Source organism: Leguminivora glycinivorella, chromosome 1 (genome assembly GCF_023078275.1).
Source record: "Leguminivora glycinivorella isolate SPB_JAAS2020 chromosome 1, LegGlyc_1.1, whole genome shotgun sequence".
NCBI classification, from domain to species: domain Eukaryota; kingdom Metazoa; phylum Arthropoda; class Insecta; order Lepidoptera; family Tortricidae; genus Leguminivora; species Leguminivora glycinivorella.
In genome coordinates, this window is record NC_062971.1 from 13984843 (window position 1) to 14000602 (window position 15760).

The 15760-nt window shown below is 35.8% G+C and overlaps 1 protein-coding gene across 9 annotated transcripts in view; it reads right to left on the minus strand.

Moving 5' to 3' along the window:
* Positions 1 to 11327: 11327 nt before the first annotated feature.
* LOC125233500 (MAP7 domain-containing protein 2-like) overlaps positions 11328 to 15760 on the minus strand; it is a 67183-nt gene continuing 62750 nt past the window's right edge. For all 9 annotated transcript variants that reach the window (XM_048139549.1, XM_048139559.1, XM_048139580.1 and 6 more), the window contains one exon: positions 11328 to 15583. In XM_048139549.1, the coding sequence (XP_047995506.1) occupies positions 15323 to 15583 (261 nt within the window). In that variant the 3' untranslated portion in view covers positions 11328 to 15322. The remainder of the gene's footprint in view (positions 15584 to 15760) is intronic.

Consider the following 15760-nt stretch of genomic DNA (forward strand, 5'->3'; position numbering starts at 1 on the left):
AAAATTAAACTAAATAAATGTAAAATTAAACTAAAATAAATCTAAAAACGGCCCCTGTGGCAATAGAATTATATTTTTAACGAACGCTTTAACGGTGACAGACGGTTTGATGCAACCGGCCCTAAGTATGCTATGTTGCATCAATGCAATTGGTCACCAAGGACCAATTGGTCATTACTCGAGCGCGAGTTAGGTAGGTATGTTGTTGCAAGTACCTATTTTACCTGGACCATTCTGCCGGACTATACCTGTACGTAGGTAAGGATGTAATTAAGTAGTAGTAGTAGTAGTAGTAATCACTTTATTGTGTACAACAGATTCATATACAGTTTACAGGAACAGAGGTACAAAGGCGAACTTATCCCTATAAGGGATAAGTTAAGTTGCATGTTGAAAGAAAGTTACTATTAGCGTCGATTAAAACTTGTATCAAAATTGAAATTTCTGTACTCACCAACGAAAAACCGCCGTAACTATGTATGTACTAATTACCAAAGAGGATCGAGTATTATAGACACAGATAGAGAATTACTGTCGAAGTAAAATGTGTAATCAGGTAATCACAGTGCATAGACTGCCATCTCTTGACACAGGCTTAGAACTTTTAAACCTCAGTTTTGACAATTTGGTTCATATTCTTAGCTTGATATGTGTTAAAATGTCAAATATTTATATTAGCGCCATCTAGCTGCGCGTACCCCAAAGGTGTAATGCCATCTAGGCCACCGTACCTTTTTCTGTATGGTACTGAGGTACGTTTTTAGGGTTCCGTAGTCAACTAGGAACCCTTATAGTTTCGCTATGTCTGTCTGTCTGTCCGTCCGTCCGTCCGTCCGTCCGTCCGTCCGTCCGTCCGTCCGTCCGTCCGTCCGTCCGTCCGCGGATAATCTCAGTAACCGTTAGCACTAGAAAGCTGAAATTTGGTACCAATATGTATATCAATCACGCCAACAAAGTGCAAAAATAAAAAATGGAAAAAAATGTTTTATTAGGGTACCCCCCCTACATGTAAAGTGGGGGCTGATATTTTTTTTCATTTCAACCCCAACGTGTGATATATTGTTGGATAGGTATTTAAAAATGAATAAGGGTTTACTTAGATCGTTTTTTGATAATATTAATATTTTCGGAAATAATCGCTCCTAAAGGAAAAAAAGTGCGTCCCCCCCCCCTCTAACTTTTGAACCATATGTTTAAAAAATATGAAAAAAATCACAAAAGTAGAACTTTATAAAGACTTTCTAGAAAAATTGTTTTGAACTTGATAGGTTCAGTAGTTTTTGAGAAAAATACTGAAAACTACGGAACCCTACACTGAGCGTGGCCCGACACGCTCTTGGCCGGTTTTTTTCTTAGATTTTATCTGTCTATACGGAGTTATATAAGTCTTTGGTACTACAAATACATAATTATAAGGGGTTCCCAGTTCCCAGACCCCAATTAGTTATTTTCTAGGTCACGTAAGAGTATTTCCAACATGTCCTTTGAATCAGATTATTCACTAATTGGTTTGCGGAATTTTCGGATTGAGATTAATTTAAGTGATTGTCGAATTCGCTTATGGAACCGCACACCAGAAATTGTGTTAAGAAAACAAATTAGGCCATTCAAGTATTTTATCTAATGTAATAGAAATACAAATTGAAGTTCATTTAGATGGTGCGCGAACTCGCATGCGATTTTAGATACATTGCGAACTACTTACATGAAGACACAAAGCCGCCCAACAAAGGTGCTCCGTTATATAGAACATATTTCGTCTTACCCCTAAAGAAAAACTCTTCAGTCCTGCCTCATCATACTAACATCCAATTCACCCAGCCGATGAAATGCCGCATTGCAATGAAAAAATGAAACTCGCGTAGACCCGTACCGTGTAAATCAGCCCTTATAAGTACTATGTCCCAATCCAACATAATATGTAATTGGTGTACTACAACTAATGCACGCAAATGTCCAATTACCTGCGGTAACCGATGCATACTCGAGCCTCGAGGGGGCAAACGCATGATGTGATTAAAAAACCGGCCAAGAGCGTGTCGGGCCACGCTCAGTGTAGGGTTCCGTAGTTTTCCGTATTTTTCTCAAAAACTACTGAACCTATCAAGTTCAAAACAATTTTCCTAGAAACTCTTTATAAAGTTCTACTTTTGTGAATTTTTTCATATTTTTTAAACATATGGTTCAAAAGTTAGAGGGGGGGGAGCACTTTTTTTTCCTTTAGGAGCGATTATTTCCGAATATATTAATATTATCAAAAAACGATCTTAGTAAATGCTTAATTCATTTTTAAATACCTATCCAACAATATATTATCAGGGTGCCTTATTGGTAAATAAACTTAAAGCTCCGGCTGTACAAAATTAAGGACACAAGTGATAATAATAGAAAAAAATACTAAAACTGAAAATAATAAAAAACGGTGTCGAAATAAGCTTGCTAGGGGAAGTATATGGTGGAGATAAATAATTTAAGATTTTGTATATTTTATAATATTTATTTATAAAGAAAATGTTTGCCAAAATGTGTTTGTTCAGTTGGTTCTTAATTTAGTTACTTACTGCGCTAACCGTGTGAAAACTGACCTATAATTCTCTTGTTCGACACCAATGAAATGTACAGAGCTCAGCGGGAAGCTAGGTCGCTTAAAAGGGTTCTAAGTAAATTTTCACACAAGTTATCTTAATTTTTAACTAGAAATTATACTATTAAAATACCTAGGTATCAGTTCTCAAAAATATTTGCTTGCTCTAAATTACTGACTATGAATTTAATCTAACTAAATTGCAGCTGACGCAGTTGCCCTGACCATTAGAAGGATAAATTGGACCGACCTCTAAGATGGTGAACCTTCGGGAAAGCTGTGGAAGGTGGCACGGGACCTCCCGGGGAATGTTGGCTGCACTGTGGAGACTTTTCAACCCGGAACGCGTGCCACGTGGACACCGAGACAAATGCGGCAGAGGCAGGCCTTCCTCCAGCGAAACAGGACCCAGAACTTGCGCCGGTCACAAGGATTTCCAGAGTTGCATAAGATTTGAATCAATTTGATGTTCAAGATATATATTATGAAAATAATCTTTTTAATATCTATCCCGGCTCCTGAAAGCGACATAAAAATACATTAGTCTAATGCTCTCAAGACCAGCATGACAAAATAAAAGACAATCTGATTAATTAGCTCACCGCTGAAGGTCAAAGAAATTTCCTAGCGGAGCGCTCCCAATCCCACAGCAGAAGACAGATCATCCCTGTGAATAACCAAGCACATGGTTAGGAACAAACCCACAACGTTTCACGCCATTATGGAGTTGATCAGAACAATTCAGATACTCACTCAATCCGAGGATTATTGCAGGCCTTCTGCTTCCACCGTTTTGACCACCATGCGGTATGGTCTTGTGGAGAAAGTGCGTGTGCACCCAAAAGGGTCAAAAAGGAAATGGACCACCCAAGATCATTAACCTATTTGCATATGGAGCAATCAAGGACATAGGGTGACAAACCCAGGAAGACATAATATATCGAATTAATATATTATATTTATTTGAGACTCCATCAGAGTCATGAAAGATTTACTATGATGTACATAGCAAGATTGTCACTCCAGACAGGCCTCTTATTTAGAGTATTAATATTACAGTATTTTGTTAGGTATTTAAGATAAATTTCTGCATTATTTCTATATAATTATATTAATTTAATTTATAAAATGTACTGGAGTAACAATTAAAAAATCTCATACAACCCGTTATTTTTAGCTATCTGGCAACCCGCGCACAGATTATGCAGAAAGTTGCATACATGTGTGGATGCAAGTATTTTTGCACCAATTGAGGATTTGAAACAAAATAAAATTAAAGAAATTTCGATTTATAAAAAAATATTAATTACGACCAAGAAAATATACTACGTTACAATATCACACGTTAGGGTTGGAATGAAAAAAAATATCAGCCCCCACTTTACATGTAGGGGTGGTACTCGAATAAAACATTTTTTTCCATTTTTTATTTTTGCACTTTGTTGGCGTGATTGATATACCTACATATTGGTACCAAATTTCAGCTTTCTAGTGCTTACGGTTACTGAGATTATCCGCGGACGGACGTCCGTCCGTCCGGACAGACAGACATGGCGAAACTATAAGGGTTCCTAGTTGACTACGGAACCCTAAAAAGATGACATTGCCAACTTTGGCGGCAGACTCCTTGATTTAGATGAGGTACATAATTTACTTATCTCAGTAATAAAAACTCATACAGGGTTGGTACACTTCCGTAGTGTAGGAAAGAAAATCGTGTCAAACATACCTACTTCTCGTTAAAATAGACATAGGGATCGATACGAATACCTAATTCACATTTATTTTTACAGGCGAAAAAACAGCTTGGCTCTAATGGGATGCGGAATAGGTTGGGCCAGCAAGACAGGGCAGGCCCAAACGTCGTGTGTTTCACTCTGATGTGGAAAAAAATTTGGTTTTCACTCTGTGGCAAAATTTGTTTAACCTACGAGCCTTGAAACCCCCGCAATGCTCAAGAATCCAAATTCTGAACCACTTCCTACGCTCGCAGTTCAATACTCAATATTGGAAATTTTTGCTTGCTGTGTGTTTCGAGAGATGTGTTGTCGCGTGCGGGGGCGGTGTGGACGCTCTGCGCGCGGCGCGCACAGGCGGCGACGGACGACCGGCGACGCATGTATGTATGTATTATGTGTTGTTGTGATGTCTTTATTTGCACTTTGTTCCTTGTTTACGCGTCCCGCGCAGTATTATTATACTACTGGATCGTGACAGACGGGATAATATAACATAGAGCCCACCGAACGGGGAGTACACAACTATATTGACTTGTGTTTGTTGTTGTCACCACGGCCAGTTCACGGCACTTCTACATAATTGTGTTCATTTTAATCTATCATTTAGTCATTAATGCCATTATCTATATCAATTTTGTCAGATTACAAAGGCCATATTTAATTAAAAGTAGTTACATAGCTTTAATCGTTACTAATGGTAAAATGACGGATATGACGGAGAGGGGTCGATTCTCAATACAAATCTCGACTGTGTCCTCCCTGGTTTTTGAAGGTACAGCAATGATTTTTTTTCGACACAAATGTTTTTTTTTTCGTCACGGAAATCACCCTATGGTTATTTATATTCCGGAACTTTGGGAGGCGTGCGCGGAGCCGAAGACAACACGTTTAGGCCCTTTAATGTAACGGGACATCGATTTATCCGTCTGTCTATCTGTATCGAATTGTTTTGCTTTTTTGATATTGTAATTTTTAAAGGCCATTATTTTCAGCAATTAATTTCCATAAACGGCCTAATTAAAAAAGATGTGATGTGCAAAATTGAAACAATTAACCAAAAAACTTATGCACCAGCAAACGATGCCAACAATTGATTTTTGGTCGGCGAAAGCCGTTTCCGCGTAGACAGGTTTGGGGAGACCCTTAGGCGATGTTGATGAAAGGCAAATATAACTTAGGATAAAGATTCATTATTCATTAACAATACAATTTGACCGTTTATAGATATCCTAAGCACATATAGGTACATATCCGAATACCTAATTAGAATAGAATATTAGTTATTTTTGTTATACAAGGGGGCAAAGTTGTATTTTAACGCCGAGCGTGGAATTGGAAAACGAGAAGTAAAATACATTTGCACCCGAGTGTAACACAAAACTTTTCCCCTCACTGATAGCGAGGAAACTTACAACGCAAAAAATGCGTTTATCACTGCTTCCAGTAGTTCCACAGGTGGTAAATCATCTTTATTACTAGATTCACCTACTTACTTTTATCAATTTTAAAGCAGTTAATTTGACTTTATTCAAGGTCAAATTACTTTACCCACTAGTGGATAAAATGCGTTTTTACCCGCTGGTATTAAAGGACAAAACACGTGTTTCCGAGCTAGTGAGGGGAAAAATACTTTATTGCAAACCATGGTAAACATTTGATAAAATAATATTTTATGTAACACATGGCACCCTGATAGGGTATTGCAAGTTAATCTTATGTCTAGTTATGTTAGTACACAAGCACATAGTCATACCTATGTACAATAAGACACAATTCGTCTAGACTAATGTGTAGTATGTATGTATATATGTATTTTAAAGAACAACGACTTTGTACCTACACATATTTAAAGTCACATACAGGTCGAACGCGATTAATTAACATTATTTTACCTTTTTTCCCAATAAAAAAATAATGTTAATTAATCGCGTTCGACCTTTATGTGATTATGTGACTTTAAATATGTGTACAAAGCGCGAGAACTTAAAGTGTTAAACGACTTTGTACATTTTTTTCCCTAACCTAATATTCCTATGGAAGTAGTAAATTATTAATTATGTAAAGTTTAGTTATCCTCTATATATTCGCGTAGTCAAGTACTTAGCCCTGGGCGCGTAGTCAAATGTTTACGCCCTGCAAATAGCGTTATCTCTTCCTACCTGTGTCACTAATACGGAAGGGCGAAAGAGAGATATACTATACGCTATGTAGCGTGTACGTTTGGCTATTTGTCTACGCGTTGATATAAACTGTGGGCGGACAGACACATGACATAACTATAACGATTCCTTATTAACTACAGAATATTAAAAGTGGTAGGTATTAAAGGAACATTATTACAACCCACATTTTACCTTTTGGCTTGTTTTCCGCCTACTCGCACTATCAAGCATTCACAGGCATAACCTGTTTAAAATTATCATAACTAATTTTACGATATTTGAAGAGATGGACACCATCCCTTAGTTTTGCGGCGGCGGCGTGACGGTATTTTTTTACTCTGGAGCGGCGGTGCAATATATTCCGTAGATATTACCTGAGCAGCGAGATATAACCTGAGGTCTACGGTTAATGAAGTCAGCTAACACTTGCTACGTGAGCTACGAGCGTAGTTCACGTGCAGAATGCCATATAGAAAACATCGACTACGAACAGAGAACCCGATTATCGGGGAGTGACCCGGTATAGACTGTGCTCCTTAACTTAGGTTAATCGGCGTCACAACGTGTAAAAATTTGGCGTCGGCGCGGCCGTGCAGAAGTTAGCAAATAAGGCGCCCACCTCTAGTTTTAACACATGAAATTAGCCTTATCTGTTATGTGGCAGATCTTCAAGCCGCAAGCTCAGCTTCAGTCACTCTTCGTCCTCGAATAGATGTGGACGTCTCAGTGTGCCAGCCTGCAGCCGTTTCATGCCCGAGACGCCTGACGCGCTTACGCTTAAGTGCTGCTACGTCGGAGCGCCGCTACATATTGGACTTAGAACTACGGTCGACGGCCTAATAAACTTTGTTACGAAAGCGCAATGAAAAAGGTGAGAGCGATATTTAAACAACTATGCCAACTTAACAAAAACCAAATTAGAATATAGGTAATTACATTTTTTAAATAATAAGCCCACTTATAGATCATTTTGAACACTACTTTAGTTATTATATAAGGGTATAGTAGTGTTTTCTAGCATATTTTTAGATAAGGAAAATAACTGATATTAGAAGGAAATTTTAAATCAACCCCCCTTATCTTTGAAGTTTACCAACGAAAAATTATAATGTTTAGATACAAAATATGAGTAAATAATTTTGGCCCTTGGCTGTTTTTTGTTCTACAGAGCAACGACGAAATAAATATTGTTGTTATTCGGTAGGTATCTACTATTAAAATCGGTCATTTGAATAACGCTCATTGTTACAGAACACCATGATCAAAGGCACCTGTCTACTTTTCATCGCCTGCGTGTATTCTAACCATCTAGACATGGCTGCAGCAACATCTGGCTTCCAAGGGTTTCAAGGAACACAGTTTTTCATCCTTGCGGATCTGGACATATCAAACCATGAAACTCATGAGAATACAGACTTCCCCACAGTTAAAGGCTACAATGATTTCGATCTTTCCATGCCTACCAACAAAAATAGTGGCGAACCTTCGCAAGCTAAAAGCTATAAGGCCCCGGTTATAGTTTACAAGCTGTATGATCGTAATCGATTGGCTCAATTATTAAGCTCGTTGCCAAGTATTGAAGTAGGACAATCCACGTCTGACATAGCGGAAGAAAACAAATTTAGAACTAAAAGATATGAGATGGTGAAAACTGCCACTAGCCAAGGAGTATCCCCCACGAGAGGTAAAAAAAGTTACAACGAATATGAAGACTATTAAATTAAGCACCTAAAGGTCGGTTGCACGTGCACGTATAGAAATCGTCGGAATGGGTTATTGGCAAACAAGATTTGTCAGTAAAAATATAATGAAACTGTACTCTAGTCATTCCTCTTGGCGTTACAAATACCTAGTATTATGTGATCTGTGCAAATACTAACTTAAAAATATATTATGCATCTGCTATTTCCTATAGGTAAGTACATACATTTAAACAAGTGCCAAAGCAACGAACTGCAATAACTATAAGAGCAACATTGTAGATTTCTTGAATTTTTGAATAATTGACTTTTCACCACACCAACTGATAAAGGCTTACTTTGCTATTCGAAAACAGATAGCAGAATTGCATTTTATCCACAAGAGTGCAAAGTATTTCATACAAATTTTAACTTGATGTCTTAAGCGGGCAGCCGGCGTATCATGCTGCACATTTTATCACTTATCCACGTGGAAAAGACACCTGTCACTCTCACACTGACATACTTGCTAAAGCGTGACGGATGCTTTATCCACGTGGATTAAGTGATAAAATTGGCAGCATGATACGCCGGCTGGTTGAATTTACCAATAAATGATGATTTTGAATCATAAATATTGAATAGATTGATGGATGTGATTTAGTTTGATGTTTTAAAGTCAGTATTTTGTTCGTGTTGGTGTGGTAAAAAATTTTGTGTTTCACTCGGTTGCAAAATTCGTTTAACCTTCGTGCCTTGAAACCCTCGCAACGCTCAAGATTGGTTAAATATTGGAATCTTTCGCTTGCTCGGGCTTCAATATTGGCACGTGCGGTTATAGTCATACTAGTTATGAAAAAAAAGCTGCACTTTTAGATGGAAGCAAGCCGCTTTGCATGGTGATAGTAGACGTCTTAGTAAACGATTTTTTCCGAGGATATCGAAATCTCATCCCTTAGGAAGCCGAGCGTAGCGAGGTGTTTTATAAAAATGAAAAAAATTCTATCTTATTTATTGTATCGTCCGATTTTGACAAAACGTATCTCAAATGAAAGGTATTGCTTTATGTAATTAAAAAAAAAATTAAACAAAAATTATTATAAAAAAAGTAAGAAAAAAATTAAAAAAAGGAAATTTACGTCTCGCACTGAATAACTTCAAAGAATGACAGACAAAATGTACAATTTCGATATATGAGTTTTTTTTTAATCAAAGACAGATAAATACATAGTTGAAAACTAAAGACCGCACATCGAAATCGGATTAGCATTTTTTAAGATACAAGTTGCCAAAGTTGGGAAAATTTGCTTTATATGGCCACTTTGAAATTCCTTTGCCAGAAAGTCAGAAATAATATATTTTTCTTACACAGAAAAGTACATAGTGACAGTACAACTCAATATAAAATAAAAAATTCCGAGGATATCATAATTCATAATTTCATCCCTTAGGACGACGAGCGTAGCGAGGTCTGATATGATACGAAAACCGAAAAAAAAATCTAATTTTTTGTACGTCGTCCGATTTTGACAAAACATATTTCAATTGAAAGGTATTGCTTTATGTAACTTAAAACAAATATTGAAAAAAATTGGAAAAAAAATGTAAAATTTTTTTTTGAACTTAAATTTTCGTATCACACTAAATAACTGCAAAAAACGGTAGACACGATGTATAATATCGATATATGATTTTTTAAAATTAATGACAAGTAGATTCATGATTATATACTAAAAACCGAATCGAAATCGTTTTAAAGATACGAGTTGTCAAAGTTGGCTTAGTTTGTTTATATGGTCGCTTATAAATTCCTTAGCTAGAAAGTCAGAAACATTATATTTTTCTTACAGTTATAAGTATACATTGGTAATTAGACATCATAATAAACGATTATTTCCAAAGATATAAAAATTTCATCCCTTAGAAACCCTTAGAAAGACGATCCAATAAAAAATACTGTTTTTTTTTGTTTTTCGTAACAGACCTCGCTACGCTCGGCTTTCTAAGAGACGAAATTTTTATATCTTCGTAAAAAATAGTTTATTATGATGTCTCTTACCAATGCATACTTCTAACTGTAAGAAAAATATAATGTTTCTGACTTTCTAGCTAAGGAATTTATAAGCGACCACATAAACAAACTAAGCCAACTTTGACAACTCGTATCTTAAAAACTACTGATCCGATTTCGATTCGGTTTTTAGTTTATAATCATGAATCTATTTGTCTTTAATTTTAAAAATTCATATATCGATATTATACATCGTGTCTACCGTTTTTTGCAGTTATTCAGTGTGATACGAAAATTAAAGTTTTTCCTTTTTAAATCTTACATTTTTTTTCCAATTTTTTTCAATATTTTTTTAAGTTACATAAAGCAATACCTTTCAATTGAAATATGTTTTGTCAAAATCGGACGACGTACAAAAAAATTGTTTTTTTTTTTCGGTTTTCGTAACAGACCTCGCTACGCTCGTCGTCCTAAGGGATGAAATTATGATATCCTAGGATTTTTTTATTTTATTTTGGGTTATACTGTCACTATGTACTTTTCTGTGTAAGAAAAATATATTATTTCTGACTTTCTGGCAAAGGAATTTCAAAGTGACCATATAAAGCAAATTTTCCCAACTTTGGCAACTTGTATCTTAAAAAAGGCTAATCCGATTTCGATGCGATCTTTAGTTTTCAACTTTGAATTTATCTGTCTTTGATTTAAAAGACTCATATATCGACATTGTATATTTTGTCTGTCATTCTTTGAAGTTATTCAGTGCGAGACGAAAATTTACTTTTTTTATAATAATTTGTTTAATTTTTTTTTTAATTACATAAAGCAATACCTTTCATTTGAGATAATACGTTTTGTCAAAATCGGACGATACAATAAAAAGATAGAATTTTTTTCATTTTCATAAAACACCTCGCTACGCTCGGTTTCCTAAGGGATGAAATTTCGATATCCTCGGAAAAAATCGTTTACTATGATGTCTACTATCACCATGCAAAGCGGCTTGCTTCCATCCAAAAGTGCAGCTTTTGGCCAAAAATTCTCCATAACAAGTATGACTATTAAACAACTTTGCCCCCTTGTAAAACAAATAACTATTGATAGGGTATCTCTAATTGGGCGTTAAAATGAATCAATGAAATAAAACATAAATAAATTTCATAATATTTTTTATTAAAACTTTCTCCTTATAAATCCATCGATTGCTAACATAATATAGAATAGATCGTACATAAGAAGCCATGTCTCGAGTGATATACATATAAATACATTATATAGGTAGACATAATAATGAATGATAATGAAAACCATATCAAAAAACATATACATTTCTCTTGGCTAACACCTGGAATATGTATACCCAAAACCTTTGATGGCAATTTTTTTCTGTGAGTAATGAAAACATTTTCTGAAAGTACACAGAGGTCATCTGCATAGATATAATAATCAAGTAAAAGAATGTAATTATCAAACACATTGATTGTAAGACGATCTCAGAAAAACTAATACAAACTATACATTGATAACAGGCACAATTGTTCGGATATAATAAAGGCTAAAATGACCATATAATGGTCATAACATAAAGGACACCTATTTATAACGGAGTTACAAAAATGATTCATATTTAATAAATCGTTTTTTTTTTCAGTATGTCTGAACGAATAACACAAAGTATAACAATACTTACTTAACCCTTTGAACACCATTCAATACATACATATTGCTGCAGTCAAGGTGGCAAAATAGTTACTACGTTGTAAATAAATATGCGGCCGCCTTGCTTGGCTGTTATACAATATTCGATGCTGACTGTACTATCAGCTGCAAATGCATGCATGCATGCATGCGTGCATGGAGAAATTATGAATGAATTATGAGCAGCTGATAGTACATGATATTGCGTGTCAGTGACATTTTTGAAATTGTGTATGTGAAAGGCGGTCAAAAGGCTATGTATTTGTAAGAACAAAAGCTGTTCCGAGCAATGTCTATAAAAGCAATTTCCTTGTATCAAAATACATATTATGCTTTCTATTATGAATAAAAAGGATAATGAATGAAAACAATTTAAGACTACAATGAATGAAATGAATGGAATATACAAGTTTAGGAACGTGTGTTCCTGATATTAGATAATTTGTTACTATTATAATTATTAGGTTAAATACAGTTACATTTATTAAAGTTAAATTTATTGTATACAAGCATAGAACGGTAAAAAATCACTATACATAAACAATACACAATATTGTGTGACTATACGAAATAACAGAATTGAATATAAATAAAGTAAGCAGGAGAAATTAGGTAGTATTTATTTGAATGCTAACTACTTATTTTACAAAAGATGTTTATGCATCGTTTAATAACTTAATTATTATTATTATAATACGGCTAGTTGTTAAATTGTTGCTATGGGTAATGGTCTAGTGGCCGATTTGGTACTCGATAACAAGAATCAAAATGAAGCAATGCAATGTAATACATGTATAAATGTAACTTTTTAAATTTAGTTCGGTGTCTTAAATTATGCTTTTTTTTAACTTCAACGTTCTACTATCAAAGTCAATGGTTTGTTACCCCACAATGTCACAAGTATGTGCCAATCGCGCCCGTGTGATGTCTGGTAACGAACAAACTATGTAGGTATAGCATCAGCATGTGTAGTAAATCATGTTTTGAACACCCCTCCAGAGTTTTATTAATATACGTCTTGGTTAGTGGAGAAGCGTTTCTTAGAATATTCGCTTTATATTGTATTATAAGTCATACTGAGTAAATTGTTCGTTGATTTATCGGTTTTCAAGAAGACATGCCTTTATATTACCACTGGTTATGTCTTTTGCATTATTAACATATTTTTCACCGGTATTTGTGGTATTATTTACTTGATTTAACACTGGGATGAATCAATGATTTCTAAATGCATACACAAAGTGGCAATGATATGCACATTAACCATATTATACAAAGTCGGGAGCATGAGACCAAGGTCTTATCGGAATCATAAATGTTTCAGAAAATGTCTGAGGTCAAGTTAGTTCTCAATTCACAGGCGATATTGCCACGACGCGAACAAAACTATGAATTAGAATTAAATTAACCTCGCTCCCACACAAGCGCGAAGCAAGAAACGCAACCGACAGTTGTCTCTAAAGAGAAGTGATAAATTGATTTCCTTATATATATTTTCTACAACCGGGTCATTAATAAAACATCACAATAAATAAAAACTAATTATAATTTACACAAAATGTAATACGCACTGCAAAAACAGCATTTTATACACAACCTATCAAAGATACTATCAAACGTGAACAATTAATGATAATTTTATAGAAATTAATGACATTAATTCCATTAGTCCCTGATCCTAGTGATACATACTCGTTTTCTGCCTCGACTACACTAAATGAATGTTCAATGATTAATGTACGAAAATATGTTTTATTCCCCATAACTCGAAATGTTAAGCCGTGATTAATGATTATATTTTATTTGTTATTTTTTATTATTATCTTTGCTTATAATTAGCAATATGATAAGCTTGGAAACATCTTAGTAGAATCAAGGATTTGCAATATAAATGCATTAATATTTTATATATTCATACTAACAGTCTGCTTCTCAAATTTAAATATTCGATATTTAAATTTCACCATTCGTTTAACGTGGTTCACGACGCACCAAGCCCACAGATGTAATAATACACGACAGCCAATCGAGTCACTAGAAAAGGTGTAAAATTGAAAAGAAAATGTAGATAATCTTAGAGTCATTTTAATTTGTGCCTTTTCTGAATGATGCGAATGACTGACCAAACTACTTTACCGTATTTTCCACAACCGCGATTCTTATATCCAGTCACTATTTTCTGTGGGCTCACTCAGTTTGGTCCTAAACGCATAGTTTTCTATACGTTACATCAATTTGTTTGAATCTAAAAGAGAAGCAGATACCCCACAACCCGTTCTCAAGGCATACATACTGGCTGCTAAAACTGCTATTACTTACTCCCAAATTCTTATTTACGTATAGTTTATATTGCCATTATATCTATATTTTTCATTTCATAACTAACCAATGTTAAATGATTGCAATAGATACTAAAAAAAAGTAGCACCGAAATAGTAACTAAATTTAAAACCGACATTTCAAGGCACCATTCATGTAATATTCTCACACTCAACATAAACGCTAAGCTACAAAATTGGCAACAGACTATACAATCTCAAGTTTAGTAATTTATTTGCGTGTTTGAATGTAGACAAGACGACTGAGAGCTCTTTATTTATTTACCACCACACCAACAGTTAAAAGCTATCTTGATCAAATTAATATTTTCATTTTATCCAATTACAGTGTTCTGTCAATAGAGCTTAAATTAATTATTTTTGTTGATATTTAGCTTTATTTGACTTTGTTTCGTATCTTTATTAATATTTTCGTTAAGCTGGCGTGGTGTAAAGAAATGCGTTTCACCCCCTAGCAACATAACATAACTATTCAAAGCGAGCAACTACAGCAAAAGCTGCAAAAGTGTACGCGAGCAATATTTTTATACGTGCTGGAACTACTTATCAATATCACTCATTTCTATTATTATTTTACATTAATGTCCAGCAATTCATCATAGCATTAGTTTATTTCGAGCCGGACAATACCAAGTTTGCGTACAAACTTACAAGGCAAATGATGCTTCGCCTCAGTCTACCATGCAGCCAATATGTATACCGGGTGACGTATCGACCGGAACAGAATAAGTTTCCCGCAACACGGATTAATTTGATTCCGTTCGTCCAAAACGTCACCTTTTACATTGAGACGTCTCTCGATTACCACGCAAGGTTAGGCATTTCGACCGTCTAAAAATAGAGCTTAACCTATCGTATGCGGTCAATTTTAATGATCGACCTGGCGGGTAAGCACTGTCGCGTGATAAAGCGTATCACGTCACTCCGACTTTTTCGCACTGTTTTGTCAAGTGCGATAGGGCCCGTAGTGGCGCGATAGGATTTACTGTACTAGTGTGCTACGCGTGCAGGACATTTACATCAAAGATTTCAAATTCCCGCGCATGGATTCGTGTCGAAGCATACAAGGGGTTAGTCCGTAAGTGATCCTTGTAGTTGGGGATCTGGGCCCTAGATGGCATTCTGCAGCGTGAGGGGGTGCGCGAGCGCGTGGCCGTTGTGCGTGGTGAAGTCGTCCTCGAAGGCTTCGGCCGGTGCAGGCGCGGGCGCGGGCGCGGGCTTGGCGGCGAGCTCGGCGGCGCGCTCGCCCTGCAGGAAGGAGGCGGAGATGTGCGCCATGTTGTTGGCGTTGCCGTTGGTCGGCGCTGCGGTCACGTTGGCGTTGTCGTTGGCGCTCTTGGCCGTCGGCTGCTCTTGCGGTTTGTCTTCGATCTTGAATAAATATCACTAACGTTACAAAAATAAATAGAGACTTTCGTGTGATGCGGTTGCTTTTGAAGTAGTATCATGAGATTTTTACCGTATCATTTTTTTAATACAAAAATTGGTAACTTCTTTTGGTTAGCAATTGTGTAGAAGTTTAGTGAAACGTCTAACTTTGTCGGTTAC